We start from the raw sequence: 20,300 nt of genomic DNA on the forward strand, positions 1-20,300 counted from the left end.
TTTATTGGATCAAACTTGCTGATACATAGTAACACCTAGAATTATTTACAAATACATGTGCAGTGCAATTTCAAACTGAAATTTTAAAATGTAAAAAAAATTCAGACCATGATATAAAATATGTACATTGAATTTCATATTTTACGTCAATTTTCGATTCTTTGTATAAGGGTCTTCCATTTAGTGCAGTGTTTCCCAAAGTGGGCCCCACAGTATTTCATTGTTTTCAAAATTTACTTACAATGTTTTGTTAACAATTACCTAGTAGTTTCTTCCTGAAACCTATAATTTAAGTTTCTTAAGTGAACAATTATTTTTTTTTCTTTTTAAAATTATGAACCACCCATATGAATTGTAGAAGGGCTAAGGTGGGGCACGTCACAAATGGGAAACACTGATCTAGTCTAGATCTAGGAATTTACCACGAGTTCGAAAAAGTATTGTATTCCCTTAGTCATAAAAACTAACGTCTCTTTCTGTTACATTGTGTTTACGTTACGATAAAAAGAGATAGATGGATACGAACCGTCGATTACAAACGATGCACGACCGATTTATTTTTTTATGAAGCGGCAAATTCTTTAAAAGGTTTAAGTAACTTACGTACTAAACGAACTTAACCCGAAAGTTTATTAAATCCCCATCTAATAGATACTTGTGTCAAAGTTCTTTAACAAATCGAGAGAGCTAAAAGCGTATGTCAAAATATATGAAACAAAGCTTGCAAGAACAAGAGTTCTTATTAATAAATAAAAATATAACTCTATGGGATTTTATTAATTTGGTTTTGATTTTTTTCTACTTGTTGATTTATTTAAATACAAACGTAAATGTGTCAGATTCAGGTGAACATTCAGTCCATTTAGCACCTATAAAAAAATCCCCAATTTGTCAAGTATTTGACAACACATTTTATACTTTGTCAAAATCGTGGAATAGAATTCGTCTTTGTTAATAAGTTAAAAAACACAAATTTTATTCAAAAGATAAAATGCTCGATCATAAATTATACAAAACCTGCATAAAACAGCACCAAAAATCACAAACAAAAATTTATTCCATGTCGATATTTTAATCAATTTAATTTCTAATAATTGTCAACGAATGTTTCGTCGAGTTGCAAATGCATTTTAATATTTCTATCGTAAAATCGGTCATAAGTCATAACTCGGTTTGTAAAACAGCTGAAGAACAGATATACAGACCGAAACGCCAAAATATAATTTGTTTAATTTTGTTGCAAAACTTTTAACATAATGTATTTAACAGATAAATGTCGTTTGGGAGCATTCAAGTATTACGTCACGCAATTTTACGTCTATAGAAATATTACGTCAACCCCCCCCCCCCCCCCCCCCATGTAACGCGCCGTAACGTTTTTCTGTACCCAAGTATGGTAAAACGTTTCGTCACCACCTAGTGACTCTTTATACCTAAAGTTACCATTACGTGGTGTAAAGTACTGGAAAGTCGAAAATAATATTAAAAATAACGCGTAATTCAATCCCCGCATCGTAGCGTTTTACAAAAGGACCCCCCCCCCCCAAACTCGTTACGTAATACTTGAACGCTCCCTTTACACAGTATAAAAAAAATCTAAATTGCCTCAAATATTTTACAGTATTTTCAAAAATCAAAATGGCGACAAAATCCGACGATTACAATAAAAAACTATGCTATTTTTAATAGTATTTAATCTAAGTGCGTACTTCCGGTTCAAGGTCGTCCGAGTTGACGATCTCGAAGTCCCTATCTGTGGACGACCGTTGGCTATTATCTGTGTCCGATTCTGAATGTTTCTCCGCGTGTTCTGTGGCCGTGCTTTCCGGTGGTTCCTCTCTGGAAAGATTGGAAAAAATATTTTAGAAAAAAAAAATTAATTGAACTGACAAAAAAAAAATTAATTGAATTGACAAAAACATTGATTTATTAATTACCTGTTTAATGATGGTTTAAATTTAAATAAATAAATGTCAATTTAAAAGTTATCTATTTTTTTTTAAAGATAATTCACACCAATACCTAGTCCTATGCTAAGCTGGTGAAGCTTGTGTTATGGGTACTAGGCAACGGATATACATATATGTTATAGATAGATAGACATATAAATACATATTTAAACACCCAAGACCTAAGAACAACACCAAATGCTCATCACATCGATGTTCGCCTCAGCCGGGGATCGAACCCGGGACCCACGGATTCGCAGTCCCCTGACTGTACTAACCACTAGACCAATGAGTCGTCTTATATATCTTATATAAATTATATCTTATACTCTGATTTTTAATTCCATAGAATTCCATATTTCATAAATGTTGCTACTAAAAAAATACTCCACCGAAAAAGGGACAAATTTGACCCATTGGAGGGTAATAAAATATTTCTTTTTAATTTTTATTAAAATTTACTTTACTTATCAAGTGACCTAATACAAAAATAACAATACATGTATATCGAATTAACTTTAATTACTTTATTTTATTCTTTAGCTGGCATCACTGCCTATTAATTCCAGGTTTCCACTATTTTAACAGATTTAATTTTGATTTACAAGAAAATCTTTAGTTTTGGCTATTACAAATGGCGATAATTTTTTTATATGTCCTGTAAATTTGTCTTGGGAGTTTTTATCATAACTAGTGAAAAATAATTATTTACAACATACAACATAAATTTAGTAAAAAATGGAAAACCTCAATTTAAAGTCGGTTAAAAACTTACTTCAAATCCCCAGTATCCGTGTTATCAGTGGTCGGTGCAACTTCTTGCTGCGTCTCTGCTTGCACCAATGGAGTCTTCTCTTCCTCGTCATCAGACTGCTTGTCTTTCTTTTTCTTCTTCTTACTCTTCTTGTCACTCTCTGAACCGGGGCCGCGGTATTCGTACTGAAAATATCAGTTACATAATTACAATTATGAACAAAAATTTGATAAAAGCCCTTATGTTTAAGGGATGCCACCAAGAACTACTGAACTAATTTTGATGAAAGTTAAACTATTCGTTAGACTTTTATCATTAAATTTGTGGACACGTTAACAATTTAACCGCCGTTTAGACAGATTATAAAAATATAATATATTTTTTACTTGATCATTAAATCAAATCAGTGGCGCCTTTTTTAGGTCTGGGCCTCAGATTTCTGTATCTGTTTCATGATAATTTGTCAATCTAATCGGCAAGTAGGTGATCAGTCTCCTGTGCCTGACACACGCCGTCGACTTTTAGGGTCTAAGGCAAGCCGGTTTCCTCACGATGTTTTCCATCACCGTTCGAGCGAATGTTAAATGCGCACATAGAAAGAAAGTGCATTGGAGCACAGCCGGGGATCGAACCTAAGACCTCAGGTATGAGAGTAGCACCCTGAAGCCTGCTAAGCCTGCGAAGCCAGCCAGTAGTCTAGTTTACTTACTTGACCTCTACTATATTGCTTATAGGTTTTAGGTTTAAGAATAACTTTATTTCTCATAAGAATTGCATACATAATTCACTTACTGAGAAACAATATTTAAAACTAAGATTAATAATTAGAGCGCAAAAAACAGATGTTTTGCTTGGTACAATTAGATTTAATTAGATTTTTTACTAGATTTGGCATTGATAGCATAGTCTGATATAGCAAGATTATATTTATTTTATTACTTTTATAAGACTATTTTATTTTTAGTTTAATGTTCTATTTATACATTTTGGGTATATACATGGTTTATAACACATTTTAAGTATTGGGTTTTATTGTTTTTTATTTGTTTTATTTGTTATTAGTCTTACGTTAGGTTAGGTTAGGTTAGGTTAGGTTAGTGAAGAGATAATTTATAATTAAAAAATACGTGTGGCACTCGGGGACTGCTGCGGTAAAGCTATTGCATAGCATTTTTTGTAAACTTATGCAATATAATTATTATTGTCTTTGATTAACATAACTCATTTAAATAAATCCTAAAATCCTAAAACGAGCTTCTATTCATACAATTTTCAAGCCGCACAAGAAGATTCAGCAATTCCTAAGACCAATCAAAAGTAACACCCCATTGCAAGATGCAGGTATATACAAACTGGATTGCGACTGTGGCCTGTCTTACATAGGGCAAACTAAACGCAATATGTCCAGCAGACTCAAAGAACACATTGCAGACATAAGACATAGACGACACACAAAATCAGCAGTCTGTGAACACATACTAGATAGGCCTAATCACTACATACGCTTTGACCAACCGAAAGTACTTGCGAAAGAGAAAAGACTCTTCCCAAGATTGGTACGCGAAGCCATTGAAATAAAAAAACACCCCAATTTCAATAGAGAAGACGGCCTAAAATTGTCAAACACCTGGGATCCAATAATATCCAAATTAAAATCTCAAAAAGAAACACAATCCGCGAAAATAGAGGACACTGTGAGCCATTTTTGCCAAAACCCTCCATCTTTTAGTCGATACCAACTCCGGGGAAATAAATACAGATAATGCAACTTTCTCTGCAGCTGTGATACTTTTTGACATTCAACACCTTTTGTCTTTAGTCACCGTGACCACGCACACGAAACGTCGGTTAAATTTAAAATTATGTAAAATAATTGTAAATTTATAATAATACATAACTTCAATCCGGTCAAAATAGTGATTTAATATAATAATTTATTTATTTATTGCAGTATTTCTTTTCTTTGATATTAATTCAAACTACCACTCTACCAGTCTCAGACGAACACGCCTATCCGATCACGCTAAACGGATGTGAGACGCAGTATGCGTTCTGTCCCGCTCTAACGCGTATCGGCCGCACCTATATTACGTCATCGTGTGTTAGGTTTATTTCGTTACGGAATTTCTTGATTCGGTCGCCGCGCTCAAAGCCCGCGATAAAATCTATGCAATACCTTAAAACTTACTTTATACAAAGGCCAGAAAGACGCTAAGAATCCCACATCCTCAGTCAGATTGGGAAGCAGCCAGAGATGGTGTCTTGTGAGGGTCAAAACCCAGACCAAACAGAATACAACCACTCTGAGCACTGCTAACACTATTATCAGAACGAGAAAAGCGGCTGCCGCGATACTTAAGTAGTACACGCCTTTCCTGAAAAAAAAAAATTAAGTATATTAGTGGATTTCATTTATTACCTTGGACCATTTAGCTATTGAATTTAAAGCATACTTTAGTACATATTCATGTGGGTATAGCTACTTCGGATATATCGCCGAGTTCAATGAATCATTAAAACAGTCACTATATTGTTATTTAAAAATAAATAAATCAATGGCACTACAACCTTTTTAGGTCTGGACAGATTTCCGAATCTATTTCATGATCATTTGTCAAAAGGCAACTAACTAAAACACAAAAACAAAAAAAAAACATTCTAACCCTATTAAGAGACAAGATGTATGACTCCTATATTTCACAATCTAATGTTTTTGTCATACGTGAGACAAAAACTTAGCAGTCAAAACCTACAAATACACATATTATACATAATTTTAAAACGCAAATAAAAGTTTAAAAATATCCAACCTGACGGTAGCAGGCCACAGCGGGAACATGCATATTCCAATAGTTCCGAAGACAACGAGTGCCCCACACAGCCAGTAGTACCAGGGTATTGGGTCGTAGATCCAGACGTACGCGTCCAGACTGTCCAGAAACACTTGCTCCAAATGCATCTCGAGACGTATCTTGCGTTTCTTCTTCTCTTTCTCTTTGTCCTTGTCCTGAAATCACATTTATTATATCTATTATCTATACAAAGTAAATAAATAGTTTCTAGGTTTAAAGTGATATTCTGTGACTCTTCAAATATTAATTTGCCATACTTTGAAGGTAGAAAGAAAAAATGTATATGTATTTTTAATGTCATATCAGGAAAACTTTTAAAATAAAACAATTTTTTTGTATATTTACATTCTTGTATATAGGTGGTTAACCTATTGTCAAACCTACTGAATATAATAGGCGGGCTGGACGGGACTAACATAGAAAAATATTTTTTTTTGGTAGAATTTGATTTGATCTTTCAATCAAATGAGAGTGAAACAACGATTACAACGGTCATACAATAATTATTCGATACCATTATATAGTATACGTCTTTACCCATTACACAAATACATTAATACATTTTGCTCAACTCCAGGCTTTTTTCGAAAAAATAATCGATAAAGTTAATAAATAAAACTAAATTAATAAACATTCAAGTATTGCAAAATAAAATTTTCAAAACTGTTCCATTATAATTATCTTGCACCCACCATAAATATATATATCTACACAAACTTAATAAATTTAAAACAATTTTATATTTTTAATACATGTATTTTTGTCAAAAAAATTATAAAAAGTTCTCTCCACACTAGTCTAACTTTCTCCAAACCGCCACGAGTTATCTTGCATTACCTAAAATACGTAGGAGCTACGGCAACAAAATGTTTATCTACGAAGGCGCACAGCTGTATAATAAACTACCCACAAATATAAAAAATATTACTTCTATCAATTTATTCAAATGGAAGCTTAACAAACTGGACAAAATTACTTTTAATTTCATTACTTATAATTACTTTTAATTCATATTTCTTTGGTTACTTTTATTTTTAGATTTATTGCATGTACGGCTATATTTTATTGTGATTATTTTAAGAACGACTACAATGTAATGTTAATTTTAAGTATTATTCTCATGTAAGTGTCATTTTTTGTTACCAAAGTTACATGTTAAGTAAAAGGGTCAAACAAAAGTGTAATAAAATATAATTTCAAGCAAGATTTAAAAAAACAACTTTTTAGAATTAATGGACCGATAAAAGGGAATTAAATAGCCGAGGTGTACTGCTTTTTAGGTGTATAATCTACTATAATACAAAAAATGGTTACATTAATAATTTTCATAACTTTTTTGTTCTTTAAATGTTTTTTTCACTTTTAGCTTTTGTAATGTGTATTAAAAATAACTTAATGAACGACTCACAGTAAGAGGAAAACTTAATGATAACTTACTTTGGATTCTGAAGCGCTTGCCTTATCTCCATCCTTTTCATCACCACTTTTGCTCGACTTCTCCACATCCTTCTTCTTGGATTTGCCTCTCAACTCTTGCTCACTCACTGGTACCTATAAAGTAACATTTTGATATTATACGTAGATGGCATTTTATAAAGTATAATTGTATTTATTAGATAATACCTATTTCAACCTCTTTTCTTTGGCAGTCATTCCATGTATTCGTATTTATTAAGTATGTAATAGATTGACTTTTATATTACATATATATTTATATACGATAAAATTATTGGCCTCCGTTTTAACAAAATCAGTGGCGCTACAACCCTTGATGATAATTTTTATTAATAGACTAGTGATCAGGTGTCTGTGACACACGCCATCAAATGTTTGGGTCTATGCATCCCACTTTCATCACAATTTTTTTCTTCACCGTACGAGTGGCTGTTTAACGAGCACAGACAGAGATCCATTGGGTACGAGGTTTGAACGTACGAACTGTGACTTCATACAGTTTCATCGTCGGACGTCGAGGCAGTATACGAAATTCCACTTGTATCATCTAAACATCCGTCGTTCGACAACTAAATTTCAAGGCTGTTTTTGCCGCGTACCACCACTATGTGGAACCAGCTGTCCACTGGAGTATTTCCGAACCAATTCGACTTAGGGTCCTTCTAGAAAAGAGCGAACTAATTCGCGAGCCCTCTGGCATTGAGTGTCCAGGGTCCAGGCGGTATAACATAACATCAGATGAAGGTTACCTGCCCGTTTGCCCCTTGTTCTATTAAAACCCTGCTTAACCTGCCTTAACGGAAAGTTAATGATGCCCAACAATGCAATAGTATGTAATAGAATTTAAGTAGCACTAAATGTTTGTAAAGATAATCATTGCATTATACAATTATTTTGAAAATTTAGGAAACTTGTAAAGGTCTTTTTCCATTTTTAATTTACTGAATGAATTTATATTTCTATCCACATACCTTTTTAGCCCTGTGGAATAACTTGTGTAGTAACATCTGGTGAAGGAAATCCGTGACATCGAGTCGAGTTGTGAACAGTGGGTTCTTGGCCGTCGCCCATTTCGATGTCAGGAGAGCGTCAACTGCCTTTGCACCTGAAAATTTATAAATGTATATAAATAATTGTGTAAGAATTTCACTTGGATTTAATGAAACACATGTGATATCTCTAGAAGCCCTATTTGTTTGTACACTGGCTGAGTACTATATATATATATAACGTTTTTCAAGGGAACGGGGTTTTTGGAAGACTATTTGAGATTTATATCATACAGTACATATATGTGTAACTCTAGTGGTTTTGGCAGCGCCAGAATTGCTCGCAGACGGTAGATTTTTTCCTACTTACCTACTTGATATTTTGGACAATTTACACAATATCTTTATAAATTGTAGCCTATGTGTATAAGCTATATTATTGTAACGTTTCATTAAAATCCATTCAGTAGTTTTTACGTGAGAGTAACAAAATCCATCCATACTCACAAACTTTCGCGTTTATAATATTAGTAATGTTAAGATTGAATAATTACGTAGGAAATAAATTAGTCCCTGCCATTACTCTGCTCGCGTACATATGCCGGTAAAAACTAAACGATGTATTTCTTAACCAACCTCTATGCTTTTGGTTTCTTTTATTTGTTTATTATTATTATATATGTCACCGGAAGATGACAAAATTCGCAAATTTATACATATCCCAGAAAATTTATAAACTTTCATAGAATTCTAAACGAGATATAAATTGTATTAATTAACACCCATATTTTCGCAAATTGATAAACTTACCGAACTCACGCGTTAAATACTATGTATGCGATAGCGGCACGTGCGTTCTGATTGGTTGAATATGTCACTAACTTAACCTAACCGTGTAGAATCTTACGAATGGATATCCGTTAGTTAATTTATTTACAACGAGACGTCGCAAATTTATCCATTTCAAGTCTCGTGTGCAAAAATGTCAGTTCGTACTTCGTATCCTATACTCGGTTAGGATTCTGAACTTGCGGATTTCGTAATATTCCGTTGTCATAGACATATTTTACAATGTAATCCACATTAGATATCAAGACTTTGCATTAATTTAATTATCGCACTAACCGTACAAGTATTAGCTGAACGAAACCTCGCATAACATTGATAACCTACTAAAACATATAAACAATACAATAAAAATGTTGAACCCTATTCTAATATCGTAACGGCTTATATTGAATACGATTTCTGTATCGAATATAATAATTTGGCGTGAACTTAGTGTTAATACAATTCTTTGTTAATATTATAGTAGCCGATAACGCTTTGGTTGATTCGTTTAGCTTAGGTTCACGCGATTCCCGGTTTTTAATAGTCTAAACAAGATTCCTTATCACAATCCGGTCACTGCACAAGAAACTTGACAAAACATAAGCCCAAGAGCTCTTTAACTGCAAGATTAAAAGCTCTGTTTTCGCTGTTAGCGAAGCGTTTTCTTGAATTTAACATTATATCGGCCGGCAACGCACTCGCAAGCCCTCTTCCATGGGCGGCGTAAAAAGGTATCACTTAACATCAGATGAGCCTCCTACCCGTTTGCCCCTTGTTCTATATAAGAAAACCACATGCGTTTGTTTCGACTTTTCCATATTTTGTCAGCAACACTGGATGTAAGGTGCAAAGTCGAGTACAGTAATCCCTCCTATACCTACCACAGTAGATGGGTTATAGAAAACGCGTTGTAGAAGTATTCTCGTATAACGCGCTTGTATGATATATAACGCGTTACGACACGTTTAAATTTTCTCGTTTAAGGGGATTTAAATCGAATATTAAGAAAAAAACTATGTTATGAACGAAATAACGTACAAATAAATGTCACGGTACAGAAATATAACGTGTAAAATGCCCGCGTTATATGGGGAATACCTTATACGAGGTGCTGAAATCGCGTAATATGACAATGCGTTATAAGAGTACCGTGATATTAGAGATTACTGTATAGTGCTAGATGACTGCAAGTGAAAAACGTGTATCTTATACATGAATATTTTACATCATATAATTTCGAAAAAATTCAGAATACGAATGAATTATTTATGGAGATCTCTTACTTAACTTGACTTTATTTTTGGATGAGTCGACGACCCACAAATCGTTTTAGTTTTATGTTCGCGCTCAATTTATCTTTACATATTTAATATATATTTGGAAATTCTAACAAAACGAGAGCATATACTACTTTGATAATAATAGTTACTCATCATTATATGTTGAGGTAAAACAATATGTTCTTATAAGTTCGCAGAGGGAGTTCTCAGTAGTGATATTGTGTATATAATATTACATTTTTCGTCATTATAAAATTAAAAAAAAAAGTAGCTAGAATTCAACATTTATTAGTTTCAAATCCAAGGTGTGGAAAAGAGGAGAAGAACTAGCAATAAACGCTCTTATTAATCTAACAGTAATTACATACATTCAAAAATATTTAATTTTTTGTTTGCAAACTTCAGCACTGATTTGTAAAATACTTTCACCGTTATAACCCTACATTATCCCTTTTTAAGACTATAGAATATTTTCTTAAAAACGATATAGTAACTCAAGGTGTTAAAAAGCACCAATAAAATATAACGTGTACGCTGTAGAAACTACAAAAGGTTGTGTCTATTACCTATATTATTAAAAACTAGTACAACAAAACAAGTGAGAAGCTGGGCCGAACACCTCTATTACCCCTGTAAATTTCTTTACCTAGTTATATAGATGTTCCATTGTTATACCCAAATCTCTAAAAAAAACAGAACTGATTTTGTTGAAACTTGGGACTGTTCCCTAAGCTGACATGAACAAAAGCCTAAACAGATAATCGTACTCATTATCCAACATAATTACATTGAGATAAGGAAATTTTAAGTCATTGTAAAGTATTTAATAAGTCTATCAGTAAAAGAAAGGTTATTTTATAAAGTCATTTCAAAGCGTTTAAAAGTCTTCTAGTAAAAAAAGTAAACTGAAGTCATTTTAAATCATTTAAAAAGTTTATCAGCAAAATAAAAGTAAATTTTAAGTAATTTTAAAGCGTTTAAAAAGTCTACTAGCAAAACAAAAGTAAATTTTAAGTAATTTTAAAGCATTTAAAAAGTCTATCAGTAAAAAAAACGTTATTATTAGTCATTTGAAAGCGTTTGAAAAGTCTACTAGAAAATAAAAGCACGTAAATTTTAAGTAATTCAAAGCATTAAAAAGTCTACCTGTAAAATACTCGACGTGGTGGTTTAAAAATTTCGTTTTCTTCGTCGGAACATTCGCTTTTAGCCACTTAGCGACCGCATACTCCTCACTAGTCGCCTTTTCAGATTCGGGAGGTTCACCGAACTCCTGTAATTATTACATTTAATTTTTTTATTATATAGCTAACAAACAAAGTCAGATTAAAAAAAAACTTTAACCGAATAAAACAGGTAAAACTGGGTGTAACATACTGTATTATAATTATAACTATTATTTAAGCTAATTAAAACATAAGTATTTCTCAAATATTATAAGTCACAAATTGATTAAAATTGGACACCAAATAATAAAACAATAACTGTTTCGTGAACATTTGTTTTTTCTAATATACCAAGTTGGTGATCAGCTTTTTGTGCCTGACACACCTGACAGTCGTATACTGAAACCATGAGGCCAACACTGACGAAAGTTCAAGTGCAAATGTTCATGGTTTTTACTAGCACGCACTTAAACCGGAGATTCTAGATTTGATACCATTTGATCTTTTACTTCACAAAATCTCTTAAAGCGTCAGATTTCTGTATATTTTTAATAGATAAAGCGAGAACTAAAACTCCATTGGTGCACGAGGTTCGAACCTACGACCTCAGTGTACTTACTATTGATACTAGATTAAAAGCAAAGTAAATTTTCCCCGGAGTATTTACACAAACATTGACGCGGTAGCCTTGAACCGGAAGATCGTTACATAAATCTACTGCATTTGTTTAGATATACTGTACTTTCCGTACTACTTAAATAAATCTACGCCAAATATTTTCTAAAATCCCCATAACGTCTAATCTTTGACTTGAAGTTTCATTAAATCGTCACTGTTTGTTTACATGTTTTAATTGCTTTGTTTTTTCATTAGTTGTCTAATATGTCTCATATATTTTTGCACTACTTGCTTATTTTAACTCAATTTTTTTTCTCACAATGGTTGCCTGGAAGAGATCACTAGAAAGCTATAAGGCCGCCAGTTCATTTAATGTCAATTGTATTATATTTCTGCAACGAAGTGTTAATAAATAAATAAATCGTTCGACATGAATCAATCCAAGTTGTCGACCTCAAAAGCCTGAATCTCCCGTTAGGAGCGATCACATAAAACCTTTCCGCTTTTATGATATGTATTGGTTTTGGACCTTAAAATATTTGTATAATAAAAAATCACGCATAAATAATAAGGAATTTTAGAATTATAGACGCAGTATTTCAACTATTTACCGCGCTATTAAAAATATATTAAAACAAATGTAAAACACATTAATTCCGTATACTCAGCAAGATTTGAACAGCTGTAGTCACATTCTAAATTTAAAAATCACATATAAAACCTATTTACTAAGAACAAAAAAAACACGTTTTAATTTAAAAATCGAACATTACTCACGAATTCTTCACCCATGATACACGTACTACTGTGCTCGGGTTCTAACAGTGACTACAGGCGGTGAAAGTATTAAGTAGGACGTTTTCTACCTACAAGCAACACAAAACGGACCGATATTACGGTTTATTAAAAAGTAAGGCTTTATACCATTTCCTAACAAGTCATTTTAATCTGACGTCACAAATATTCAAATTTCAAAGGCACAAGAAAACTTTACGTTACTCTATAATCTAACTCTTTAGTCATATTGCATGCGTTACATTTAAAATTTTAGCAATATTCCCCCTTGTGTCCCCCTATAAGGCGGTAGACCCAGTCCGCATTATAGAAAATCGCGTTGTAGGAGTATTCTCGTAAAACCTGTTTTTTTTTAGAATTCAAAAACTAGGACACGAATTTAATAAAGTTATTTAGTTTAATTTTATAATACAATTAAAACAGGTTCAAAGTGTCACACTAAAGAAATACAACTTGAGAAATATCCGCGTTATAGGGGATAAATACCGTGTTATATGAGGTGCGGTAATAGCGTTATACAAAAACGCATTTTAGGGGGTTTATTGTTACTTACAACTATAGCGATTAGGCTTGCGAGGAAAAGGAACAAAGGTATCTTTTTTCTCTCTCCAAGCTACGTCTATCAAAATCTATCGAACAAAAACAGCTGTTCGAGCGTATTGTAAATACAAATACAATCGTCCTTGTTTTGAAACACCATCTATAAATAAAAAAAGTGTATTGTTCCGTCGGTACACTTACAGCAACGATTTTAATATAGTTTTTGACATCAATAGAGAGTAGTTTGAGGAAAGTTTATCTAAAAATATTATAGCAAAGTTACTATGCATGAGTTATCCGACACTCTGTAAGCTTTATCTGTATTTGTCTTAGCGTCCTGGAAAAAGGTTTTATTATTTTAAAAATAGTCATATTTACCTGGAGCTGTTATTCTTCATAGATTATAGTAAAAATATTGGATCAAGATCAATAACAATAACTCTTAAAATTTAGTTACAATATGATAAATTTATAAGTATGGAAATTGGAAGCATTAGATCAATATACATTTCCCAAAAATAATTTATTTTTAGGATAAGTGTGTCCAATTAATTAAAAATAAAGATGTCACAAAAAACTGTCATAGTTTAATGGTACTTGGTAGTAGGGATTGAGATTGTCAACTTGATGGACAACCAAGATTAACAGCTGTTTCAAACTAACCTGAACCAGCTGTAAGGATATATTACAAGTTTCACTCCTAATTATTGTACATGATTAAAACACCTTAAAATAAATATAGAAAATTCAATATTTTTTCAATAAATTGTCAATAAAAATATAATTAATAAATTGTATAACTATGCTGCATAAACTATGATATTACTATTATAATAGGAGATAAATATTAATAGATAAGTTAATAGAGAAGATTAGAATTTAAGCTGTACTTAGCACTTCTTACAGTTGCTAAGGATTAAAAATATTTAAAACAAATTGATCTATGAACCAAGTATCAACACACCAGGCTAAGATTTAATGATTCATAAAAGTCTTACAAAGATGCTCCTAATGTATTGACAATAGGTATAAATAGAAAGAAGCATACTAATATTCTAAAAGGATAAAGAATAGAGAAAGCAAAAAAATGTTTCCATTGTTAAATCCTTCTTCAATAGTTGAAAATAGAAACAATGCATAAACATGGTTGATTATTTTCACTTAATTTATGTACAAAAGGTATATCTATCTACCTTTCATATTAGCAGTAATAAGCATTATTTAAATAATATATCTATGATACAAGCAACACAACACATCTACCTGTAACTACAGGTTACAGTAGTATATATGTTAATATATAAACATTGATATCAAAAATGGGTCAACAAAGGAAGTGCACAACAATTTTTATTATATTAAATTTTTAAAATATATTGCCTTCATAGTATGATGTTGACTAAGAGAAACCCTTATTTTTTATAAATGCTTATTATTCGAGATTAACCAAATAGTGTAACTAAATTTAGTAAGCTGAGAATTAAATTATAGATTTTTTTATAGATAATTATAGATTTTTTTAGATATTTTTATAGGATATTAAAAGTAACTAATTATTGGGTTATATTAGCTAGAGCTAAGCTACAAGTAATGGTAATGCTTAAAACTAAATTAATCTATATTCACAAACCTTTTTCCGCTGAAAAAATACTTTAATAAATATTAGCTTGGCAGAGATCAAACAAAGAAGCAGCAGGAAGGATCGAAGTTATTTATAAAATTTGAAAGACCACGCCGCTTTTGTACAACTGCGCATTATGTGGCTAAAATGTTTTTACATTTTTAATCTTTTTGTCCTAATAGTTTAATAACTGAATTCTTAAATTAAACAGTAAACGCCACGCGGAAAATAGAAAAACTGCCGACGAAGTACCTTCTAAGTAGTCTCACAAATCACAATACATAATTAAGATATATATTTTAAGATGTTGCGTTCTCTTTGATAACAATTTATTACTGAAATACTGAACAGAAGCAAAGCGCAGAAAACATAGTAATATAAAGTTGGTTTGCAGTGATATCTCAAATCTCGACCGATTAAACATATTATAAAACGATACCTAATTGTGTATAATAAAGCCATTATGGTGTTTTAAAACAAGTCTATTTAGATACATACCTCTTTGCGTTTCTTAGTTTTTCTTTTTTCTGCCATCGCAATTTTGTATACGTAGCTATTCCTATTGGTTTTTCCTTACAAGTCACAACTCACAACTTAATTCTCACAACGCTGAAATATTGACAACAAAACCAAGAGATGAAATGAAAATCATAATAAAATATGAATGTCAGAAGTCACCATCTTTTTTAGATGTCATGAGCTGACATGTATGACAATTACAGTTCATATATAATTAAGTCAGTATTTTCGATTTTCTAAAGACAATTTACAACCAAGAACACTTAAGTCAAGTCATCGGAGTGCTTGACGCTTGTCGCTTGAGGCCGTTGACAGCTCAGTGCTCACAGCTGTGCAGTTAACACTTAACAGTGTACAGCGAGAAGACAGTCAGTGTGGCAGTGCCGTTATTCGCTAATAAGTTGATAATTTATTAATATTACTACTTTTTAGTTTTTATTTCATAATATTGTTGTGTCAAGTGATTTATGGATCTGTTTAAACGATTACACACCAATTAATAAACGGTGTTTTGTTCCATATTCTCGACTTGGGAATTTGTAGTGGTTGTGTAAAAGTCGGGCGATTAGTCTATCGCTCAACTCTGTTAATTGAAGTGCATAAAGCTTTATTAAGGGATAAAAATGAACGGACGAGAAACCAAAGAAGGTATATATATGTTTTTTGAAGCTTAATTATTTCATCTCACTTTATTGCTTGCATGTCCCTTTAGGTGGCTATTGGTTTATTAATTGCATGTATGTAACTTTTATATTGTAAGACATGTTAGTATTAACATTTAAACAGTACTTTTTTTTATTATTCTTAGTTTAAATTTATATTCATTTTTATTTATTCCATTTCAAATTACTTAACATCAAAGGTTTAAAAAATTGGTAGATACAGCCTTATAACTTTAATTGATTGAACTGTTGCATTAAGATTGATAGATTTTTTTTTTAGTTAGACTGGCTTGTGGTTATATAAGATAAATCAATAGGTATAAAACATTTTTTTAACATTATATTAACTTTGACCATGATAAATGTTATCTGATTTAAATGTTTTTTATATAATATTCTTACCTTGATATATAATCAAGATTAGGGACCAAGGTTGCTTTTATTATATTGAAATATAATTTTATAGCCTTCCTTAAAACAATAGAATAAAAAAACACATAATTTATTGATATGTTTAATTTAAAAATGAATTCATAAAATGTACTATATTATTAAATATGAATTTATTGCAGAGTTACCAGCAGGAGTGTCTGTAGAGGAAATTGTAATTCCTGTACCATGGGGACATGTGGCTGGCAGGTGGTGGGGCCCTCGGAACAAACAACCTTTAATTGCTATTCATGGATGGCAAGACAATGCTGGCACGTGGGATAATCTAATACCACAACTTCCAGGCAACACCTCTGTATTAGCAATTGATTTGCCTGGCCATGGATTATCTTCTCACTATCCTTCAGGAATGCTCTATTATGTTTTCTGGGATGGGATAGTTCTCTTACGAAGGATTGTTAGGCATTTCAGGTGGGAGAAAATAAGTCTTATTGGCCACTCTCTTGGAGGAGCATTAAGTTTCATGTATGCTGCATCTTATCCAGATGAAGTTGATAGAATCATATGCATTGACATAGCAAGCCCTGCAGTGCGACCTCCAGACAACATGGTTTTAGCTACAGGCTGGTCAATAAATAAAGTATTAGACTATGAAAAATTGACCGAAGATAAGATTCCATGCTATGAATATGAAGAAATGATTGATATCGTTGTTGATGCTTACAAAGGATCAGTATCTAGGGAGAATTGTGAGGTATTAATGAAACGTGGAATGTCTCCAGCACCATCAAATTCAAAGAAACAAGGCTTTTATTTTAAAAGGGACCCAAGACTCAAAGTGTCTGGCTTGGCCATGATGTCAATTGAAACAGCTCTAGAATATGCTAGTCAAATTCGGTGCAAGGTGTTAAATATTCGAGCCATTCCAGGACAAAACTGGGAAAGACTAGATTACTATACTAAGATAATAGACAAATTGAAAGAAACAACTGATGTTACATACATGGAAGTAGAAGGAACTCATCATGTTCAATTGAATGCTCCTGAAAATATATCTAACATAATTGAAGATTTCTTAGAAGAATATTAAGTTTAGCTCAATTTTTAGTGATAATTGTGATAAAAATCATTAAATGTACAAATAAAAAGCCTAAAAGGCCTTTAGTCTCAAAGTATTTAGTTCATTATTGGATAAAAACATGTTACCGTCATTATTTATTACAACAATACACGCATTAAAGTTTATATAACGGGTAAATTGCCTTAATTTACATTGTTAACCAGGTTTTGCATAAGAATGTAGGTAATTTATTGTAAATATTTTATTATTTTGCTACAAATTGATTAGTATGTATTCTTCTAACTTCAAAAAATTTAAATAAAATAAATCAAATAGCATTATCCAATCATCATAATGATTACCATACTACAATGATCTTTGTATATTTCAAATTAAATACAACCTTCATATCTATTTTATATACTAAATAATTTAGTTTAATTATAATTTTCAATATGCACAATACATATTTATTACAATTAGAATAAGTGTAGTTTAATAAATGATTGTACTGCATGACCGTCCAGCTTGAAAGTGCCTATAAAGGGTTTTTAAAATAGGCTTTTCACATAGTGACACTCTTTTTCTGCCTCCTCAAAATATGATTGCTACGCCACATATTTTTGTTTCCTAATATGTATCTTATTTTTAAAAACAGTGTATGCACTATAAGCCTACTAGATTAATGTATCGTGCCCAACACTATCGCAGTTTGAAATCAACTTTATGATAAGTCTTTAGTGGAAATAAAATGACTCTAATCACTTAGTAATCAAGTGTTTGTGACATCATTGCTTACTAATTTGACCTTTGAATAGTTTTCACAGTAAAGACGCGTGTTCGGTTCAAAGGGGTCATTTGGTTACGTTAATGTACCGACTAGAACAAAAGTAAAATGTGAAGGAACTTTTATGTTTAGATTGTAAGGCGCTTTGGGATTTTAGATGAATAGTAGGAAAAATAATTATGCAAACAATAGATGCATAATTATTTAATGGCTGGACATTTAATTGGATATTTAAAGGACAAATAATAATAATGGCTTTTATTCGGCTATTCGAGCGGTTACGCTTCGTTGAATAATTGGCGCGCAGTATTAATTATTAAACGCTATACTAAAATACGTAAAGTATATTAATTCGTATGTTACAGCGCCCCTGGTGGGTTCACGCAACAAACTTTACCGTTTCTAGCTGAGATACTAATATAAAAATTGTGGTACAATTATTATTCTGGGCTTCTCTCAAGGACAGTTTTGTACCTACAATATCTTGATTAAAACTGACTATTTAAAACAAAAACCGCGTGCGTCTTTTGTTTTATAATATATGAATTTAAAAAATTCTAATTTTAGTGCCGTTATTTTGCTAATACATACATATACCGTTTTAGTTTCGACTAGTTGAAGAATTATTAATGTACTATTTTTTTTATACCAGTTAAATAATATTTAAAATAAATTTTTGCATGAAAAACTTGGCAGCGTTCTACATATTTTGGAATAAATTAAATGTATACAAATATAAAATCTACGTGGTGTCGCAAGATATTTAAAATATAATTTAGTTTCTGTTAAATTTTTATAGTTTAATAAACGAATTGTATTTAAACAATATATTATGTTCTTGATTCGGTACCAGCCACGGAATGCTGCTCAAGTTTTACTTATAAACATTTAATTCTGTATTACGTATTGTTATTAAAGATTGTTTATGTGATATTAGTTTATATCAAAAAAACGGTGATTTTTATAACACGACTAATTAAAAGCTGTAATAGTAGGTATCCGTTGCATAACGTATGTCAAACCCAAATATTTGTGGAATATTAATTAGAACAATTTACCTGAACGTAATTGATGTTACGCAATTCTTTATATTTAAAGCACGATTAAATTATTGAAACACGTCACTGCGTAATTTATTTTAACCTTTGTACGTCAACCTGGTTTACCAACTAAATTATACATTCTCAAGACTGCTGGTATTTTCTATTAGGTGGGCTGAAAAGTTCGTAGGCTAGCCACGAAGAATTTTTTTTTAGGATTTGATTGATGATTGCCTTCGAGAGCGATACGATTATAGCGGTCACACAATTTTTCAGTACCATTTTTATAGTAAGATTTTCTTCTCAAAATAGGCTTCAGTTTCGGCGCAAAATTTCTGTCCATTGCATTCTCTTGAGGTTTGAGAACAAGAAAACGTCGTTGGGGGACAAATCTGGGTAATACAGGAATGCGGAAACAATGGAATTTTGCCATCGTTTTAATAGATGCATTGTTGATGAAACAGCAATTTTAAGAGCGATACCGGTCCTTTTGTAGGGCTGATAAGTGATATTTCAATATTGGGAATTACTGATTTGGCCACAGCGGGTAGTATACTATGACTGGTAAGTTACGTAACAAAAATGGTCTACTGCGGCACGGGGTTTGGTGCACTACATTGCATAAGTCTTGGGCTTTGTCAATACATTTTACACACACGAGTTATAATTAAGACTCGACCCTGGAGAAAGGATGACGTGCTGGCAGAGAATTATTTGGTCGAAGCAATGCAAGTGAATATGTTAGCTAATTGAGCCTTAATAAACCTTTATAGGTTAAATTCGGCGCACTTAATGCGCAGTAAGTTAAATTGTAAATTAGGCTTTTGTTAATATTGACGTTCATAAGTGTACATAGTAGTCTTTCCCTCTCCAACTCTACAGTTCAATTCTCTAAATATTCATTATTTGGAAGGGTTGCCTTGGTTTTTTATACATTTTAATTATTCCTAATGATGGATTTGGTTTTAAAAAACCATGGTTATATGATATCG

At 31.9% G+C, this 20,300-nt stretch overlaps 2 protein-coding genes across 2 annotated transcripts; one reads left to right on the forward strand and one right to left on the reverse strand.

Annotated features, from left to right (window-relative positions):
• Nucleotides 1–1,677: 1,677 nt before the first annotated feature.
• On the reverse strand, nucleotides 1,678–15,512 carry LOC125053943 (translocation protein SEC62). Its single transcript, XM_047655575.1, has 8 exons — nucleotides 15,349–15,512; nucleotides 11,257–11,383; nucleotides 7,982–8,115; nucleotides 6,993–7,106; nucleotides 5,514–5,710; nucleotides 4,892–5,078; nucleotides 2,725–2,888; nucleotides 1,678–1,839 (listed from the first exon to the last, which is right to left on the reverse strand). Exons 1-8 carry the CDS (start codon nucleotides 15,382–15,384, stop codon nucleotides 1,698–1,700), a joined length of 1,101 nt encoding a protein of 366 aa, XP_047511531.1. The 5' UTR covers nucleotides 15,385–15,512; the 3' UTR covers nucleotides 1,678–1,697.
• A 184-nt stretch (nucleotides 15,513–15,696) lies between these two features.
• LOC125053989 (probable serine hydrolase) lies at nucleotides 15,697–19,389 on the forward strand. The gene is made up of 2 exons (XM_047655632.1): nucleotides 15,697–16,017; nucleotides 16,604–19,389. The coding sequence occupies exons 1-2, from the start codon at nucleotides 15,993–15,995 to the stop codon at nucleotides 17,509–17,511; spliced, it is 933 nt and encodes a 310-aa protein (XP_047511588.1). The 5' UTR covers nucleotides 15,697–15,992; the 3' UTR covers nucleotides 17,512–19,389.
• The last annotated feature ends 911 nt before the right edge of the window (nucleotides 19,390–20,300 follow it).

The sequence above is a fragment of the Pieris napi genome, chromosome 11, assembly GCF_905475465.1.
Source record: "Pieris napi chromosome 11, ilPieNapi1.2, whole genome shotgun sequence".
NCBI classification, from domain to species: Eukaryota; Metazoa; Arthropoda; class Insecta; order Lepidoptera; family Pieridae; genus Pieris; species Pieris napi.